Source organism: Anser anser, assembly GCF_964211835.1.
Source record: "Anser anser genome assembly, chromosome: 2".
In the NCBI taxonomy this organism is placed as follows: domain Eukaryota; kingdom Metazoa; phylum Chordata; class Aves; order Anseriformes; family Anatidae; genus Anser; species Anser anser.
The window spans coordinates 51,891,301-51,912,090 of record NC_139721.1 but is presented as its reverse complement, the minus strand read 5'-3'; the positions used below and the strand labels follow the sequence as shown (position 1 = coordinate 51,912,090).

Below are 20,790 nucleotides of genomic sequence, written 5' to 3'. Positions count from 1 at the left end.
ATGAAAATCTTTATTTCAGTTTGGTTTTAGTGGTAAATCTCTGTTTCCTCAGAAGCCATCTGCTACCTGAGAATGGCTTTTTTATTAAGAAAACAGATGCCCCATTTTCATACCAACTTTTTGCATGTCCAGAGTCTAAAACCCCATTTCCAAACATTCACACCTCCCCCAAACCTTAACAAAGCAGAGAAATAAGTGCATGATAAGGAGAGTAACAGCTCCATTTGAGTGCACCTAGCCAAATCAAGCCCCACTCCTCTGCATGGGGAGCCCAGGGACTGCAACTCAAGGCCTCAGCTCTGCGAGGATGTGCCTGCATCCCTGCTTTGTGGTGCAGCTGTGTGAGATGCGAGCGTATTGCTGTAACGTACCGTTTTAACAGGCATTAAGTCAGTAGGATTAGGTCCATCTGTACACGGTTGAGGACCTTTTACCTTGTACCTTATTACTTAATTGTGTACACACTGTGTCTTTCACTGCTCTCTTCAAACTGTGGAAATAGTCATTTTTCTCAAGGAAAGCGCCATTATTTTAATTGACTTTAAATCTGCGCCCTCATTTATTCTTGTATTCGTTAACCACGTTTACATGAGCCTGCCAAATCAGAGATGGAAAGATGTTGCTCACATATCTCATCACCTGAACTGCTCAAAGCACTGTGTGAATTTGATCTCTTTGCAAATGTTAGTCTGCCTTGGGGTTCTCCTGAGCACCCATCCACTGAGCTAAAACTCTGGGTTTGCGTGCTGGTGTTTGTTCCTGAGGGCTCATCTCCCTAGCGAGCGTGTTTAAACAACTGAAGTGCTCTCACAATGAAACATTCAAATTCAGGCCTTTATTATTATGCAATCTGGGATTATTTTTTTTTTATCATTAGACTTCCTTCTGAACTGGGTGGTTGACACTCCCTGTTCCAAATTCCTCTCTCATGAGCTAGTTGTTTGGAAATACTGGCTAGGAGGACAAACACCGTGACTTTTTTTTTTTTTCCTAATCTGGAGAAAGTGCTTTTTTCACTAGGTATTTGGGATTAAACTGTAACCCAAAAGCAGGCCACAGAAATAGGATAAAGATCAAAACAGAAAGGAGAGCATTAACGAGTGGATCGGTAGAGCTGGGAATGATGGGACTGACTCGAGGTGCTTTGGGAGTCAGAGTTTTCTTGCATATGATTTAACTTAGATCAAACCTTGTCCTAGGAGAGGAATGTATACCTGCTCTGGCAGCATGTGTGCTCCATAAAATAATACAGAAAGCTACTCTGTATTGTGACAGACTGTGGATTCATATTCATGTTTGTTATTAAGAAAAAGTTATTTCTGATTAACTCCATGCCTAAGCAATTATAATGACAAATGAGACTCCTTTGACTCGACTCTCCAGTCAGATCAGTCTGAGCACAGAACCTCGCTCCTTGATCCATGTCCAAGAATGTATTTATCAGGGAATTATAGAGCCCTTTAAATTCACTTCCTGATGTGAATTAAACTAACTTTCAAGTGCAAAACCCCTTGAACGTTCCCTGTGTGTGAAGTGAGGATTTCCCTATCTTCTCTGCGCATCCCGTGATCCTGTAATCTTCTCCATCAGCATCCTCCCACGCAGCAGTCCCCCTCCGGAGCTGAATGGAAGCGCTTCCCCCTTGCCTGCAGGGACAGAGCACAAGGCGAGGTCCTCCTCCTGCACCCACCAAACGCTCGGACCTCGGCTGCGCAAGGAGAGCACCAAGGTTTTGTCCTTTTCCTTGGAGAGTACTCCCATTCTTCTTCAGGCATCTTAGCGTTGAAAGCACCGTAGCCAGTTGAAAACCCGTCACGTCCTTCAGGTGGCCATGTCACACGTTGCTGGGCTCTTGAAAGAGCCCCGGAGAAACCTGATGCACCAAATCCTTTGCGTTGCAGTGCTCCGGCCGCTGGGAGGGCGCAGCCAGCTCCGACGCTGAGCGAGCAGCTGCCTCCGACTGCGGCCCGAGCATTGTTTTGTTGTCGTTCCTGCCAAGGAGTGGCAGGAGCTTGCATCGTTTCCAGTAATGAAGTGCCTGGGGTTCTTTTATGAGTTGCACACACTGCTTCTCCGGAGCCGTACAGTACGTGCTGCGTGACTCCAGGAAACCAAGGATTTGTTTTGACTTGCTGAAACAACGTTCGCTGTTTCTCTTTACAATTTCACCGTATGACTTGTCAATCCTCTCCCCCTCTTTAAGAATAACTTCAGACTTAATTAGCTGAGTGCAAACATCTTTCACTGCCGTGTGGATTAGGCTCCTCGTCGAGTGCATTTACCAACAGAATGAAAGACATCTTAATCGGGGGTTTCTGTATTTGTACTGCAGTGTCCAGAGTGCCGGGTAGCTGTCGATAAACAGTTGCTATTGACTGTCTCACTTGTTGGGGATGACCAGCGATGTGGGGACTAGCCTTGTTAAGGCTTGCTTTTTATTTTAAAAGCCCTCTCTCTGACTTAAGAGCACTTTGGAGGTCTCATTATCATTTCCCTATCTGCTAAGTAGGATAAATGATACGTACCTGCCTTGCAGGTATGTCCTGAAGGTGCTGCTGTCTCCTCAGTATTTCCACAATGACCTTACCAACGATATTTTAAATGAGGCAATTAATACTTTGCTGAACTGCAATGTAGCATGGCACACAAACCTCTACTAGGTAAGTTTGGAACAGGATCACCACAGTATAACTTGGTATATGAGTGTGTAGTTACAAGCTTTGAATTCTTCAGTGGTGAATTTCAGTTCGCATCTCCACCACTCGGAGAACATTTCTCCAGACCATGAGCCACTTGGGTCATTTCTGGGATCCCATCACCCAGCAGCAGCCTCCGCAATTCTCCATAATTCTGCAGCAAGAACAGATGATTTACCTGAATGTGCACAGTCACAACAAGGGCTTTTTGGCAGCATCCAAACCCATGAAGAACGGCACAAAATACCCAACCTTCTTTGTAAAATTGTCATCCTTCCTGTTAGTTCCATAGATGCCTTTTTTCATAAGCACATTAAAAAAGCACCTTTAACCTCTATAAACTCTTCACTTCCCAGGAGTCAAAATTTGACAAGTTCATTTTTAGCCATCTATTCTCTCCAAGATGCTGTGGTTTCTGTTTGATTCTTCAGAAGTGAATCATAGCTTCAAAACCCTCACTACCTTAGCAAAATACTCTTTTTCCATTAGCATTTAACGTGTTTAACATGGGTTCAGACATGTTATCAGAAACTTACACCAGAATCCTTAGAAAAAAAACTTGTGTGATTTCATGCCCTAGAAACACCTTTTACACTGTAACTCTTCGTGCAGGTATCGGGAGATATGAGGCATATGGATCTGAGCTAGTCAAATTAATACCATAATGGCTTCTGGCTCAACAAGCACGTACAGTGCAAACAGAGAGCAGAACAGCTGTAGCAGACTTACCTTTTATGTGGGTGGCATAGACGTCTGCCAGTTAAAATGAATCATTTCTTGCCATATGATTACTGTTAATAAGAATTTATGTTAACGTGTTTGTGTCTGAACTTTGCACAGGTTAATGCCTGCATTTATTTGCTTAAAAAATAGAACATATCATCATTGTTTTTTGTTCTTAATGGACTTTCTTTCCTCATTTGAAAGCATTCCAGGACTTCAGCAATGCAGAGCTGCCAACTATCCCTTAAATAAGATGTTTTTATCTCCATGAAGTGCTTTCTGCATGTAATTCTGTATACACCAGCCAATAGTTTCTAATGTGGGAATCAAACTATACTTCTAAATCCATATAGAAGCATTTACAATGACCTTCAAAATATGAAGAGGAGTCCTTATAAACTTTTTCTGAGTGTCTCTTACTGCAAACATTTATACTTATGCTTTCCTTTAAGTAGTCCCACTGACAGGCTTTAGCCACTGACTTCATTACATTAACTCCTTTTGTGTAAAATTAAGCATTTTTCCTAGAAACAAAATGTTACATTTATTATGAGACTTATCAGCAGCAAAATGTTGTTTTAAACATGCCCTCCACAGCTTACAAAACATTTCAAAGTATCTGAGAAGTCTGTGCAACAAGTGAGGCATTTTATGGCATGAAACACACAAGTTCAAGCATGATGAGTGTTAACAGTCTTTTACTTAGGATAGCTTTGGGATGTGTCTCTGAACAAAGAAATGTAGTTTTAAAATTATTTAATAAATAAATGTATAAGGAAATACAGTGGGACAGGGTAGAGAGAGAAAAAAAAAATTGCAGTAAAACTGCATGAAGTACAGATTAGCTGGTTATGTGATTGGAGACGGATCCTTGTGTATCCTGTCTGGAAGCTATGCCCAGAACATACATTTTGGTGGAATGACTTGTTCACTCACTGGCTAACTTAGAAGAGTTAGCAGCAAACAGTCTGGAGAACACAGTTCTAAAAGGCTAAGGAGGAACTTGGCAAATAGCCCTTTTCTTTCCCCTCTACTGTCAATTCTGCCATTCACATCAACATGAGCAGAGGACTCTGATAAGTGAGGTATTTCCATAGTGCTGTCACTGGAGCTTCTGGGGGCTCTTTGGCTAACAGTATTCTCCTTACCTCTGTTCTGACCATGCTTACTGGTGTCTTGAGATCATATTTGCATACATTTTCCCTGCAACGTCCACAAATCAAGAATCCTCATATGTTTTTTCCAGTGTCATCCTGCATTACCACCTATAAGAAGACACCGCCTCCAGTCCCACCAAGAACAACCACCAAACCATTTATTTCCATCACAGCCCAGAGCAGCACGGAGTCTGCCCAGGATGCATACATGGATGGGCATGGACAGAGGGGAGATATCATCAGTCAGTCTGGACTTAGCAACTCCACAGAGAGCTTGGACAGTATGAAGGCACTAACAGCTGCCATTGAAGCTGCTAACGCGCAGATCCATGGCCCAGCAAGTCAACACGTAGGAAACAATACTGCCACCGTCACCACCACCACAACCATTGCCACTGTTGCAGTAGAGGACAGAAAGAAGGACCACTTCAAGAAAAACAGATGCTTATCTATTGGAATACAGGTACGGTACACAACTTGGATTATATGTGCGCCATTGTTTGGGGTTTCTGCATTTGTTTTACTGCCTGTTATACAATGTTTCGTGTATTTTTCTTGTTTTTCTGACAGGTGCCTATGTAGAATTTCCAGCAGCTTAATCATGCCACATGGTACTAATGATGTTTTACTAATTTATCATAAAAACATCAGATGTGAGGATTTGTTTAAGTCTCCTTGCTGCTTGTTATTCAGCTCTGTTAAATTACACACATGAGCACTAATCTATGAATCATAACACAGCAGGGGTCAGAAAGGCATGAATTAAATCATTGAAAGGGAATGTGTAAAACAATGATTTACATTACACTATCACCCCAAAAATATTTTTGTCCAGCCTCACTGAATTAATTGTCACTGCTTATTCATGCATTTCGTAATGACTGGTGGCCGCTTGAATGAGGCGGCATTGTTCCTATCTCAGCCTCAAGAGCAGAGGATAAGTTCCTTCTGATTTGCCCTTGTTAAAGAAAATTACACTTTTTTTTTTTTTTACCTCTAGTGGAATGAAACAAGAAAACTAACCCTGCCAAAGCTCACTTGTATTTACAAAAAGGAGAAGAGCAAATAAACTAGACCAATTTAATCTGCTATCTTAATTAATCTTTCCCACACCCACCCCTACTCCCCCCTCCAAAAAAAAAGAAAAAAAAATGTGCATAGAAGGCCAACTATCTGCTTGCAGGATTAGCTCTTGCAACAAAGTACTTTAACTTACAATCAAGTGAGAATCAGCACGGGTTTTGATGGGAGATGAGTCCCAAGCAAGCAGAATAGCAATCCACAGCTTACTGGCCTTCCCAAGACAACATGATATTTTTTCCTGCAGATGGAGATTGTGTTTACAACCTCCTCTGTGCCTGGATAGGCTTATCTGATTTGCAAAGCCTAAGAATTTACCATGAAATCTCTACATCTGCCTGATGAGATGGGAGGCACTGGACAGAACTATGTCATCCCAGGGGCAGCTCCTGGAGAAGTGGTGTCTTTACTCACCTCTTACTTCTTCTTGGGAGGGCAATGGTTAACTATTGCCTGTGGGATCAGTTTACTGGCTTTTTGTACTCTTTCTGTGCTCCACAGTCATTTGTTTTAGATATATTCTGAAAGAAGGACTTCTGAAAGTTCAGTGTTAAACACAGGAGCAAGATCCAGGTGGGATAAGGATAAAGGAAATCTCTATTACTTATTCCCATGGCCAGCCAAGGCAAAGGTTCTCTGTTATTGTTGTGATCCCTCCTTTCACTGAACAAAGCAACAAAGACCCTTTGCGGACAAAGTAACAGGTAGAAAGAAATAATTTCCACATTTGCAGAAGCCCAAATGAGCAGCTGTAACGTGAACCGGGGTTCTTAAGACACCATTTCCCAGCTGTCTCTTCCGAAGGTAGTGTTGCTGCAAGTAAAGAATGCAGCTTTTGAGAGTCACAGGAGACCCAGTTTCCTGGCATTTGAGGAAAACATAGTCCCAAACGCTGTTCAAGCATTTGAAAAATCTCCTGCTAAAATTCTGAAACTTAGAGCTGACATGCATAGTCACAACCCGTACATGAAAGGCTTGGTCAGCCTCCCTCTCCTGAATGCAATGGGAGCCTCACTCAGCCTTAGACTGAACTCAGAGCAGGTAAACATCTTCATTATAGTTTGGCCTATCTCTGTAGGGCAGTGCAAGCCACCTTAGACTGAGATTTGCCTCCTCCTGTAATAAATAAACCGAACATGCACTTGTGGTGAACCTCCTGGTGTGTCCTCTGCACCTCTCAGTTGCTCTTAGGTCACTACAAGCCTTTGCTGTAAATCTGTTGAACAAACAAGCAAAGTAAAACAAAGAAAAACCCTACCATCGAAAAGGTTAACTCTCTCTGTCAGTTATGTCATTTAAGGTGGAATTAGCTCCCAAAAAGCCTCAGCATCAAGTAAGTACTTTACTTCACTGAACAGTTCTGAAACTCCTTGATCACATTTCCTGCACAGGGCTGTTAAATTTGCTCTCAACAGCAAGCCAGTAGAGGAGATGCTAGCTACACCTGGAGATCTTGTACATCTGGGGTTGGAGTAGATTCACAGGTCACTGTGGTCCAAACTTGCTGCATGCTGGCTTTTTTTTTTTTTTTTTTTTGGGGGGTATGACTAGCAATCTCATATACAGCACTGGGACTTAGGAACTACACTGAATGAACCCAGAAGTTTGTGATTTTGCTCAAAGGTACATCCATGGTTAAACTTTAATGCCATACCATTGGTTCTCAAAGAGGCAATATAAAGTTCCTGCGTGTGCTCCTGGGGACCTCCTGTCTGCACAGTAGAGCAGCAGAGAAAATGCCTCTGATAGCTGCATCTACTTTCTTCATATCCTACCTGTACAGTGCTCTGATTCAGGACACTGACATTTAAACAAAGTAAACTCATCATTTTGACATGACTTACCTATGCATGCAGGTACAAACTAACAGGTGAAATCAAACAAATGGTGCAGCACAGCATGCGGAGTACCAGCTGCTCAGAGGCTCTGGCAAATCTGAGCATCCAGTCTCCACAAAATACTGGATAAACCCCACCTGCATTTCTCAGGCCTAACGCTGTCTTAACAGAAATGCTTTACAGATTAACAAGAATGAGTAATGTTCACTAATATGAACAGAAACTGCATACCAGAGATAAGCTATCCAAGTGGAAGAAGGTAGTTATGGTACAAGCCATATGCGCAGACACTTAGTAGTGATCGTGCTTAGAAATTGTAAGTAGCCAGGTGATATCTCTGCCAAAATACATTCTAATGAGCTGCGGTGCTTTGTTGTTTTTTGTTTTGCTTTTTAAGGTTGATGGTGCTGAAGAATCTGCCAAATCAGGTGAAAACAAAGCAACTAGTAAGTTCCAGTCCATAGGAGTTCAAGTTGAAGAGGAGAAATGGTGAGTGAAAGTAAATAACGTTTTCCTAAAGTAAACAGTTGTGCCACAATTAATTTTTAAGAGTCCCAGTTCCTGCATGGCAACATAAACCTGCTTCCCCGCTGAATCATTAGGTCATCCAGCTGAGAAGCTGAGACTTATAAATGTCACGGCTCTTGTTTCTCAGAGGTGTTTTTTCAGGAGCAGTAGGAGAACCGGAGAAGTTTTGCTCACGCCTGGCTATAGCATGGCACAGGAGCAGCCACGGGGCGCTATTGCTTTTCAGCAAGATAAGGGGCACCTTGCAGCCTCTCCTGAGAAAACTTGGGTGCAGCAAACCTGAGCTGGCAGCATTTGGGCCCTCAGCCCTCCCCTGGCCAGCTGGCTGTGGCATTGGTTAGAGGAGACGTACATTTTCATGCCTTTTTGTTCCCCCTGTACATCTGCTAAAATTTGTCAAAAAATAACATATTATCTACACTATTTTAAATTCAGTGAAATCTCTCTGTAAAGTAGCAGAGTATTTTCCCGTGGCTTCAAAAGGCTAAAGTAATTTCAGTAAAAAAGAAATGTGATTTGCAATGACCCTGTCAGGCTGTTACCAAGTTCCTCATTAACCTGCTAAAACATCTCTTTCTGGCAGACATTTCTTTATGCCTTAGACCTCAGCCCCATTTACCCACAGCTCTTCTAGCACTAGATAAATGAGCACATTAGAATAGATGCTGAAGGACCATTTCCCTTCAGCCTGAGCACAAAGGCAATAACTACCCCAAAAGCCCAACCCTCCCTCACCACCACCACCACAAAAAAAAAAAAAAAAAAAAAAAAAAAGGCTGTTTGTAAATACCTTACTTCCAAAGTCCTCTCTCTATTGCTGTTTTTATTGCTGCAGAGAAAAAGGTAAGATTCGTCTGTGAAGGTCTGCCCTGAGGAAGCATTATTTCTGCATTGCCTCGTGGCAGCTGTGTTGGGGGCATTTCTTGCAGATAAAGTTGAGGTTGCTGCTGTTGGGAGCAGATGAACAAGCAGCAATCTATCATGGACTTTCAGAAGTGAACAGGCAGATAAAGGACAGCCCTTAATCCTCAGAAAATGAGTGTACTTAAGAAACAAAGGGTTTATCAGCACCGTTTGGCACTCATACTCCTTTTTTATTTTTATTTTTTAACACAGCAAAGCACAATGTATTGATTATCTGTTACAGGAATGGAATTGTAAATACAGTGCCTTCCTCCTTGTCCCTGCACCGTAACAACTGCAGAACCTCCGAAAAGCTCTACCGAATTGAATCCATGACAAATGAATGTTTAAAAAAATATTCCAAGATTCAGAAATATTAAATAAGCATAAACTAAAAAAAGAAGAATGACACAGCAAATGATATAAATACAGTAAATTGATCATGTTTTCGTGCCACTCAAAGCTATTAAGCGCGCTGCTTTAAAGCAGGAAATCTCTTTGCTTAATGCACCAAAAGCCTACCGTACAAAATTTGTTTCACTCCTCTTCTTAGCTTCCTGTTCTTTCCTCCCCCTTTCCCTCACCTAACGTGATGGTCATTCTTGCCCTAAGGAGTCTTACCTCCTTACGTCCTTTTAATTATTCCTGCTTCTGTGCTTGGACCAAGCAAGCAAAAGATTTTGCCTCCATTTCTTGATCCAAGTGGCTCAAAACCAGAGCATCTTTGGAGCACAGTATATCTCTTCCATCTTCCACCTCGGCTCAGACCTTTCATTAGCCCTTCACTCTCTGCAACCTGGGCTTCCTGCCAAGACAAATGACTCTGAATCCTCCTCCTCTTGCACTGCTCAAGGGATAAATGTGCCTACCACTACCTGACCATATTATAACTTGATCCATCACTGCTGTTCATCTTATCCTCCGTTCTTTATTCTGTCTGCTCTCAATTCTCCTTTTCATATCCTAAATGCAGCTTTAAGATTTCTAACATTTACAGAGTGCCATGGTCCAGTCCTTCTCCTGAGGGAAAAAAAAAAAAGTATGCATTTCTTTCAACAGTGACCTCATGATCTTCCTGCTGTTACTCTTATCTCTCACCTGATCTCCCTCACGATGCTAACAAAACCCCAAACAAAATGTTCCACCCCTTTCTTCACGTGACCCATCCCTTCTAGAGGCAGTTTTTAAAGGTATTTCTAACAAGGCTCAGGGCGCTTCCACTTCAGTTTGTCCTTTCTCTCTACCTGGGACTCCTTCTTGACCTCGAGGGACCACCTTCCATTCTTCACTTACAGAAGACAACTGAATTGTTGGAAGTCAACTGTTTCTACTGAACCAGAAAAGAAGAAGCAATATATTGTGCCAGGCCAATTAGCACACATATATCCTTATTGAACAAGGGGCACATCCCTTCAGCTCTCAGTTCCGTAACTCTTTAATTACTTTCAGTCTCTGGCATTTTACCATGTGTGCCCCCAGATTCCCTCCCCTTACATCCTTACCCCCAAAATTACCTTGCTCATTGCTCCTAGTTGTACTATCAGCTGGTTATTGTGCTTGGTTTGCCATCACAAGAATTTATGAATGCTGAAACAATGTTAGTTTATGAACTAAGGACACAGTCATAGGAGACTAAGACCATGGGTGCATGTATGCACGCACCTCCTCCACCTTCTCTGGCTTCTGTGGGTCTGGGGGAAGGTGTCCCTGCCTTTTGGTGTGGTGTAAAGTGTGGTACACCACACCATATAAAATGAAATGTTTTGAAGTGGTGATAAGTTAATATTTAAAAAACAAAAAAACAAAAAAACACCTCTTCTGTGTCTTCAGGGAAAAAAAAAAAAAAAAACACACTTCTTTCTTTGGCTTTTGTTACTGTATAAAGCCATATTTTTCTCTTTTCTCATTCAGGTTTTTGTTTTTATTGACTTCTTGTCCTGACAAAAAAATACACAAGTTTTAGGGTATTCCCTGCACAATGGGCCAATCATAAGCTCTAATTCAAACTTCTTAACTGTCCAGTTATTAGGGCATGACCTTCAAATCTGTATTTTAGCTAAATTAAACTGGGACTGATATTTCCTTGATTTCAGTCTGCAGCATTTTATGGCTGCATGCATTCACCACAGTGGAAACCATTCCACTGAGAAATTCTATAGGATTTTGGTAACACGAAACAATAATAAAGGATTATACTTTCCCCGTTAAGACTCTTAGTGATGAAAAAAGCCTGTGTTAGTGGGAGAGGGAGTGGTGTAGAGCAAAGAACATGAGATTGTAGCTTGGAGATATATGGCCAAAGATCCTGCCATCAGAAGGATGTTTTGTTTTGTTTTGTTTTGCTGAGGGTGGCTGCCACCTTAACAGACAAACCCACAACAAGAAAGAATATAACCGATAGGTAGAGTGAGGCAGGTTTAATCTAATGTACGAGCCACTGACACTTGCCATGGGTCAGCTGATTTGGAACCGACATCTTTTCTGGGTTTTGTGTTTTTTGTTTGTTTGTTTGTTTAGGAAAGAAATAAGTTATCGGAGATGAAATATAAACATGTTTTTCAAAAGAAAGCAAAAGAACATTTAGGAGCAGAGAGTCAAATGCTAACAAGTGACCCAGTGGTTGCTGTTCAAAACACATCTAGTGTTGCTCTCCATACTGGTTTATCCAGTCTGAGGTTTCATGGCTTTCTGCACCTTAGGCCAGGTATCTGCTGTAGTTCTCTGAAGCTGTAATTATTACACCGTGTGCCTGCAGGGCACAAGTGAGTACAAAAGGACCAAGCCTGAAAGCAGAGAAAGAAGGAAGTCTCTGTTTTTAACAATTACCAGCAATTTCTGAACCCCCCCCCCTTTTTTTTTTTTTTTAGGTATACCTGTAAATGTTTTGTATGTGTAGAGACAATGAAAATTTAAGTGTTAGCTTCAGCAGTTCTCCTGTGGTAAGGAGCTTTAAGTGAGAGCAAAACAAAAAGGGCACATGTGGGACACAAATGGTATGTCGCAAGAGTAAAACATCCTGGAAGTGAGCGAGGAAACTATGTCAGAGGCTAAGATTACCATCTATTAGGTGGCTTATGTAGATGTGCTGGAGGTAGGCAGATAATGGGTGCCTTCCCGTATTTCCATGTCATTCAGCATACATTTCCTTGGGAGTATTTTTTTAATTTTGAACTGATGCTATATTCTATTGCCAAGTTGTTTTTCTTTTGAAGACAGATAGGTTACACAATCCACTGCCAAGAATCTGTCAAGCAAGCCTGTAGCATACTATAATATAGATAAAACAAAGGCAAAAGAAAGTAGGTCATTCTGTTTTATTTGTTGAGCGGAGTCTGGTTTTGGTGGTACTAGCTCATAATGAACCCAGTAAGAGTATACTCCTAAAAGCTTTGAAATGTAGTGCCTCCAGCAGTACATCCTCTTGGCAAGTAGACCTCGATGTTTTTCACGTTTGGGATTTGGTGTAGGCTGAAAAGCCAGGGTGTTCTCTGAAACTATAAATGGTCATCTAAAACAGAAGCAAATCACAATCTACGGCACTGCAGAAAGCAAGAGCAGGAGTGAATGTGGAGGTAGGGTCATGGAGAAGGATCCAGGCTCCATGGAGGGAGATGGATTATGGGCATTGCTTTTCTCCTGCTTTTCTCACCCTGGAAGGTGTGGAAGAGGTCACTGTACTAATGCCTTGGCTCTTGGCAAATCCAGATTAATGACTAAAAAGAGATCCTGTGTGAGCATGGTGCCAGGATGGGCACACATTAGTGTGTGTGTGAGTGTGCAAGCACGCACTTCAGTGATGGGGATAAGGGATTTGTCAGGTTGGTGGCCAAATTTCAAGCAGTTTTCTTAAAAACTGACGTAGACTGGACCAAAAGCTTTTCACTGTAAAGTCAGCCTAAAGTTCAACTCTTTCTAACCCTTAATACCAGTCTAACAGCTTTCATTGCCAAGGACCAGTAGCAGATACTCAGGGAAATTATAAAGGAAAGTGTGCAAAGGAGAAGTGTGAAGGGTGTGTATAAGCGGTACTTAATTACAATTACACACTGTGTGAAGAAGTACTTTATTTTTGCTAGATTTAAATCTTCGGGCCTCTAAGCCTTACAACCAGCTACCTTCCTCCCTGCAGTTCTTGCCCTCAGAAATGGTGAAACGTCACCTAGTCAGGATTTCATCGCACTCTCATAGCCCTCCTCAGCCATCTCTTTTCTAAACCAAGAAGTGTCTTTCCTCCTATGGGAGCCATACCTTATCGCCAATTATCCTTGTCCTCCCTTTTGAACTTTTTCTGCTGTATCGGTCCATAGCAGAATGCTTCGCTCTGTTTGTCAAAGGATAAATACTGCCAAGCTGCAGAGTTCTGCTCACTCCATATTTTTCAGTTTGCTGATGCGTATCATGCAAAACTGCAGCAACATAGCCATGGCTTTTGTGTCACTTAACAACCACATTTCAAAAGAACTAAAGAACTGCAAGCAGCAGCTGCTGCATTATTTTTTTATTTTTTTATTTTTTTTTGTATTCTAGACCATTATAAAAAAATACAATCTATTTGTTAAAGTTTTCCAGGAACCAATTTGGCTGAGAAGATACTTTGAGCTTTCTTCTGCAGAGGAATTGGTCCTTTCTTTTTTCTTTTTTTTTTTTTTCTTTTTTTTTTTAACTGGAGAACCCTTCCTGACTCCTGTTTTGCTTTGCCCTACATCAGCCACCATTAATATCTTCTACCAGCAGGACTTGATACAGTGCTCCTTGAAGTCTGCACCCTGAAGTCTGCTGCATCCAGGTATCTGGATGTATCAGGTATACAGCACCTGAAATTCTCCCTCAGCATCCTTCCATCTGCTCCCTCCCCAGCTGCAGACTAAAGACACTTGCCCAAGTGCTGTCAGTCATACTTGTCTAATCAGCTGTTACTCTTCAGTGGAAGATGGAATATAAATGAAGGGAAGTGAAATAGTTCTCAGCATCCAGCTCTGCTGTCACCAAGATTTTCACTGCTGCTAAACTCAAGCTAAAAATAGCACTGGTGAGGGCAAAACAGCCAAAATATCACAGAGAAATGGGTCCTAACACTGGTTTCAAGAGTAAATGGGAGATTACGAACAAATTCAGACTGTATTATCAGCTGCCTGAGTGTGGTGGCATCCTGGATTAGTAAGAAGGGTTGGGAATCTGTCCCCATTCAATTCAAAACTATGTTAATTCTAAATATTATTGACTTGAGTAACATCTGTGTCAATTACTTTTATGGTTCTACCTTCCTTATCTCCTTCCATCATGGGGCAAGACAGATATCTGCCTCACTTGCATTTTTCCTGTGTTCCTCAGCATATCAGTTTCTAGAGCTACCCCGACTATCTATAATTATTTGCCTGCTGATTTTCCACTTATTCCCGCCACAATTTACTGCCTGTCACACTTGCTCTCACTTGCCACCTCCTACACTGCATTAGGTGTCTCTTACTCCTCATATATCCTTCTGCTCCTTCTCTATCTGCCTCGCCACCTCAGATTCCTTGGACTGCAGAATTTGGGGTGCTGCTTACTTAAAGAAAAGAACACTCAAACACAAACCCCCAAACCTTCTCTTTCCCATGCTTATGCCTTCACCCTTCCTGGCTTTTCTGCAGTCTCACAGGGTTTGCTCTCTGCCCTCAAAGGCTCCAACATATGGAAGTAATGCAGGATGAAAGGAAGCTATCTACAGGGTAGCAGCCATCATGATGAGGGTAACATGGAGAGCAACTGAGAACGTTAACTTTTGTGGAAAAGAGTCTGGTTTGAGACCAAGGGTTGAATGTAAAAAATAAAAGGTCTTAGCACTGGGAATGGGTGCTAGAACTGAGAGCTGGCACTGGTATTTGCAGAAGCAGGAAATTAGCAGGTACATAATTACGATGAGCAGTTATGAAGAAGCAATACAAAATACTTAGCTGGGCTAAAAATACTTACCTTCTTTATATATATAATGTATAAAATTACATAGATAATGGACACATTGATTTTATTTTCTTATCAATATCATGTACATGATTTTTGAAATATGACTTGTGAGTTCAGGTGTACTACTTCAAAGGGGGGTTGAAAGAGCAGTCACTGCTTCAAATTGGACCCTTTTAACCTTCCATGAATTGGTGACCTAAAATCCTGAGCCACCAACACTATTAGTTATCTCCTGGGCTAGCCTCTGGCTTTGTTAAATGACACAATTAGGGGTGCTTGCCTCAGTAAGCAGTGAGCTTGCATGCAAAAAAGAGATGTTTGTTGGCTTGCAATGAGATAAGAAGTCTATGCTGATCATTTCAAGAAAAAACAGAATGTAGCACTGAGAGCCATGACTGCTATTCTTAGGAGGAGAGGCAGAATCTTAATAGGTCCTTTCTTACCTAACTTACCTCATGCCACCTAGCCAAAGCTTGCTAAACATGTTGTGTTTGTGCCCTCCAAAGCTTTCGCAGGTTTACACGATCTAATAGTGTAACAACAGCCGTGCAAGCAGACCTGGATTTCCATGAGAACTTTGAAATAATCGACCCTCAAGAGGACAATATGTGTTCTGGACAAATGTCAAGACAATTTTCCCGAGATGCAAGCACCTCTACCGTTAGCATACAAGGGTCAGGAAACCATTACCATGCATGTGCAGTGGATGATGACTTTGACACAGATTTTGATCCGTCCATTTTACCTCCTCCTGACCCCTGGATTGACTCTATCACTGAAGATCCTCTGGAGGCTGTTCAAAGGTCAGTGTGCCCACGAGATGGCCACTGGTTTCTGAAGCTACTTCAGGCAGAGAGAGATCGTATGGAGGGCTGGTGCCAACAGATGGAGAGAGAAGAACGGGAAAACAACTTACCTGAGGACAGTAAGTAACTGACTACAATAATATTGCAACTAGAAAAAAGTATTTAATATAGGTCAATCTGACTCCTGTGAATTCTGTATCATGCCCTGTCTTACTTAGCTAATGAAGCTGTGGTCATGATTCTCTAAAGGACTGTATGCATGTATACAATAATTTGTATTAAAGTTGACGGGGAATGCAAATGCTCAGCACTTCTGAAACTTAAGAGGTAGTAGCTTTTAGGATTGCATACTCTAATGGATAATTAGGAGATCCTGGATAGGGATCTTGCAGTATTGATGTTTCGTAACTCTTCCATTTGAAAAAACTTCTCACAACCTTAGAGTATAATTTAACAGATTCTGGTTCCCCTTCATTAAATTCATATTTTCACTGCCTTTTTAGAAGGTAATTTGCATCAGAGCCTTCAGATGCATCTCCCAGCTGAAACAAGTTACAAGTTTTGCTTCCAAGTCGTTGTCTCCCCTCATGTCTCTTGCAGTTTTCATTCCTCTTTGACCCTCCCGGTAGAACAAGCTCTCCATATTCTGTAATAAATACACACACTCTTGCAACCTACATCTTAGTTGTCACTGCTACAAGACATATTATCCCACCCATAAAGTAGTGGGAATGACACTTTCCTGTCTAGTAAACCTTCACTAGTAAGAAGACTCGGGTAGCTCACGTCTTATATATTCACACTAATTAGGGAAGAAGAGGTGAACAAGTGGCTCTCTGTCCAGCATTTTTTCCTCCAGTAAAAACAGATCTTTTTTCCATTTACTTCCATTACAAGGAGTGGTATTATTGCTAGCCATCAACTTTTGGACATGGGTAAATCTGTGGGCTGAGGAGCATGTTCCTTGTGAATGAAGCTTTCTCAAATTCTCAGAGGGAGCTTCTAGAAAACACTAATGAGCACCTGAATATCAAGATTTCATTATATTATAATTCTGGGAGACCTAAGTGTATTTTCTTGGATATAGCAAATACCCCTTTTACAACCCCCAAAATAAAGTCCTACCAAACTCCTACAACTGGACCTCCTACAGCTTCAGCTCCAGGATTCCTTCTACCAAATTTCAGATTCATCTGTAATTCTTTTGAGGTGTGAAGGTTTTGATTTGTGAAAGGAAAGGAATCGACACTGGAAAAAAAAAGTAGTTTTTAAATAATTAGTAATGGATAATCTATTTCTGCTAAAACTTTCCATTCGACCCAGTGTAGGAAATAACCATATAGAAGTTTGATTTAAATAGTTAGACATTACTGTAAGCAACTGGAAATTGACTTCTAATGGAAAGTATGAGATAACCTTAGCATTTACATTAACATGTACATTCAGTTTTTCTATTTCTACAAAATTTCTATTATATAATAGGTTAGCTATTTCCTCTGGGGGAAAATACAGAAGGATTAACCTTCAAAGTACAACCAGATTCCCCAAGTTTTAGAGTATTTTAATCTCATTTTTAATTTACATTATCAATGCATTCAAAAATCTCATTGAACGTGTACCAGAATGCAAAGGTTTTATTTTGTTAACATGTGAGAAATAAAGCCATGAACTAAGAGAATTTAGATTGAAACTGATGCGTGAGTACATAACGAAATAGGAAATGACAAACCATTTGGAAGTCCAAGCCACAAAACCCACTTGCTTTCTCTTTGCCACAATGACCAGCAACAGTGGAAAGACCTACATATTTTACTTGTCCACCGAAGCAGCTATTCACCTTAGGGAAAGGAGGTGGATTTTACAGGGCTGATACATGCAGAAAGTGTATGTCTGCGTGCAGAATTTTCTCCCTTTGATATATGATAGTTTTGAAAGCTCTTTTAACCGTCGGTGAGAGAAGTCTGTTGTGGGGAAGATAAAGGCGTAGCCGGGCTGGCTCTTACCAATGCCCCTCATAGCACACACATGTGTCCTGCGGGCTGTTCACCCTCTGGATTTTTCTGCCCAGCGCTTCTCATGGAAGCAGGAGGAGGAAAGGGGTCGCCCACGTTGCTCAGCCCCTGCCGAGGCGCCGACCTTGGCGTGATGCTGCCGGCCGCTCTGGCACGGGGCAGCTGCCTCCCGCGGGGCTCGGCACGTCCCGCTCTACCTGGTGCCAAGGAGAAGCATATGGTGGGGCCACGCGGCCCGCTCGGCAGCGCCAGAAACAAAAGCTTGGTTGTTACAAACCCAGCCCCAAATTGCGCCTTTTTTATACATCTACAAACTTTGAAGAGGGGGAGAGAAGAGGTGCGTGCGGTTCGGTGTAGCTGATGAAACACAACTGGGGCAGGGAGCGCATCCTCTGTTTCAACCCGCCATCCGCAGCGCATTTGGCCAGATAACCAAATAATGTCAGCGTGCGATGAGCGAGGCTTTCTGGATGCCGCGGCAGCTGACGGAGGGCTCGCTCCCCCGGCGCTCCCCGTAAAGCGATCCGTGCTGCCTGCAGACAATGCGGCCCTTGTGCGAAACAGCTGTCCGGGGGAGCCGGCTCACTGCTGCTTGACAGTAGCTGGTGTGTTACAGGGAGACGTGGGGTATTATCTAGCTGGGAACGAATCTGCCAGATGGGCCCGAACGCTTCGAGCCAGGAATGGAGTCTGCTGCTGTGTATAAAAACAAGCTGCGGGGCGGTGGCTGCCCGGTGAAATGCCAATATAGCGAGAAATAATGCTCCCCCTGCACCCTGAATTATTTATTGTCTGGTATATTATGGGCTTATCTGAAATCATTTTCTGATAAAACCGTAGTGTGTGTAACAGGCAGGTGAGGAGTACTCACACTTCAGGCTAGGGAACCTGATAAGGCTTCCGTGTATTTTATTGGTACGGGGGCGTTGGCTGCAAACTCCAGTGCTCTCATTTAAAAAAATAAATTAATTAGTTAATTACAGATGTGAGGCTAAACACGCTATCAGAATTGATTGAAGCTTTGGATCAGGCCTCAAGTGAAATCAAGCGTTTACCTTTTGTTTTGTTTTGCTTTGTTTTCCTTCCCCTCCGCTCTCTCCACCCACCTCAGCCCAGCGAAATGCCGTTCAGTCTGAGCCTGGCTGCTGGTGTTGACGACTTTTTGCTTCACCCTCCCCAGCAATTAATACATGCGGATGCAGCATTAGCAGCAACAGGTCTGGCTCGCCTCGCAGCGCTGCTAGCAGGCAGCAGCTGACCTCTTTATTTCACAGCGGCATAACCCCACGGCTTGGCCTGGCTTTTGCTGGATTCCTTCTGTTGTTTTGGATTTGTGTGGGGCATTCGGGTCTCTGACAGAGCCGGCAGGCTCGCTGTGAGCACCGGCAGACACGCTTCCCTTCCGTGCAGTGCTGTAACGTAACTCCCGTGCTGAGATAACCATCGAAAGCAAACAGCAGGCCTGATTCACCACGAGTCTGGCATGGTGTGGGTTTAGTGGCAAGGAGAGGCGGGCCAGTGAAGAAACAACTGAAGTGGAAAACCAAGGCTCTGACAAGACATGTCGCTCCCCGCCTTGCATATAGGTTGTACTCCTCTGGACTAGCCTGAGAGCAGAGCTTGGCTCCAAATCTGTGAAAACCTTCAGACTTCAGTCTGTAAATTCAGCCAATTCTAGCAAATGATACGGTTTGGGTGCTTTCTGCTGCTTGGCTTTGTTTTGGTTGCATCCCCAGGGTGGTAGCAGGACATCCTGGGTCACAGCAGCCTTGTGCAGGGACAGCCACCAGCCCAACCCGTGGACCCTGGCTGCCTGTCTTTAGCCACGCACCCCATCCGCCCTCCTCTTCCCGCTGCCCTGTTCACTTCTCCCTGGAAGGGACTTCTCCACGCACCGATGTTTCTCCAAGGAAAGCCAGCCCCGGGCCGGCAGCCCTGCCGGCGTCCAAAGGCTGGCGGAGAAAAAAGAAATCCACAAGCAGTGAAACGACGTAGCTAGGGAAAAAACGTGAAGTGTGCTAATAGAAGCCAAGTAAGTCGGAGAGCACATGGAAACTGCTTTACTCCCAGTGAATAGCGTTTACTCATGCAGACAGCCCTATTAATTTCAATGAGATCACTCCCATAAGTAAATATGACTCAAAGCAAGGACTGCCTGCTCCAAAGTTTGCTCCATTTGGCTGTTTTCTCCTTAATAGCTGAGCTTAAAACCTGAGCAGTAGCCTTAACTCTGAATTTCCTGGCTTTTGTCATGCTTGGCGTTATTTAAATGTAGCTCTGCCGGGATGAATAGGCTAAAACGCTGGGTCCATCCTGGCTGGGAAATGGATTGTGACAGCTCTATGGCAGGGTCGCTTCATATGCACAGTGCGCAGCTAACATCTGCAAGGCAAATGTCAGCCCGGGTGCCTGCCACCCCTGCCACTGCTCCTGCCACTTGGTCCTCGGGCAGGGCCGGGCCCTGCGGCCAGCCAGGTGGTGTCCCACCAGGGGCACCTGCCAGCCACAGCCCTGCCTGCCTCCCTCCTCGCTCCTTAGGCCCCGGGGCACGGTGGCAAAGCTGAAATGCAAAGAGATTGGACCCAGTAAGGTGGTCATTCCTCCAAACTCCCCTGGCTCCTGCGTGATGACTTTTCACAGCACTTCAGTTTGCTTGGTTTTTGTTGTTTTCTTGCATTTTGTTATCCTTGTGACATGCACAGTCTCCTTCCAGGGTGGGGCAGGTGATGGTATCACCGGTTCTTTGCTTGCGTTTTCAATCCTTTTCATTTCTTTTCCCATGAAAACTTTGGGGGGATACTTATAACAATGCCATCCCAAAGTAGGTCCCATGCAATTTTTAAAACTAAGAGAAGCAACCACGTACTGCTTGAACAGCACACAGTCTAAGTTTATACTTCATCATGTTTTAAAAGGGCAGCAGGCTAGGGGCTAAGGGACATGAGGAAATTCCCCGGCATGTGTCTATCCCAGAATCACTTTCTGTGGCCTCCAGTCTGCAGCAATAATAGCGAGGAGGCACTCCAGATGAACTGAATTGGATCAAAATAGATATAAAAAAGCAGTTCTTCCAAAATTGACTGACTGTTTCTTAAAAGTCG

General features: G+C 43.0%; 1 protein-coding gene and 1 long non-coding RNA gene across 19 annotated transcripts in view; one reads left to right on the top strand and one right to left on the bottom strand.

Moving 5' to 3' along the window:
* The window catches only part of LOC310894173, a 55,181-nt gene extending 39,811 nt beyond the window's left edge, over window positions 1-15,370 (bottom strand). For 6 of the 7 annotated variants that reach the window (XR_014579634.1, XR_014579635.1, XR_014579636.1 and 3 more), the window contains exon 1: window positions 8,813-15,370. This is a non-coding gene — a long non-coding RNA (uncharacterized lncRNA). Of the gene's footprint in view, window positions 1-5,792; window positions 7,473-8,812 lie in introns of those variants that run through there. The other variant, XR_014579640.1, reaches the window with a different exon arrangement.
* The window catches only part of DLGAP1 (DLG associated protein 1), a 416,642-nt gene that overhangs the window by 383,467 nt on the left and 12,385 nt on the right, over window positions 1-20,790 (top strand). For all 12 annotated transcript variants that reach the window (XM_083823954.1, XM_083823958.1, XM_083823965.1 and 9 more), the window contains 3 exons: window positions 4,666-5,039; window positions 7,892-7,983; window positions 15,378-15,796. In XM_083823954.1, the coding sequence (XP_083680080.1) occupies window positions 4,666-5,039; window positions 7,892-7,983; window positions 15,378-15,796 (885 nt within the window). The remainder of the gene's footprint in view (window positions 1-4,665; window positions 5,040-7,891; window positions 7,984-15,377; window positions 15,797-20,790) is intronic.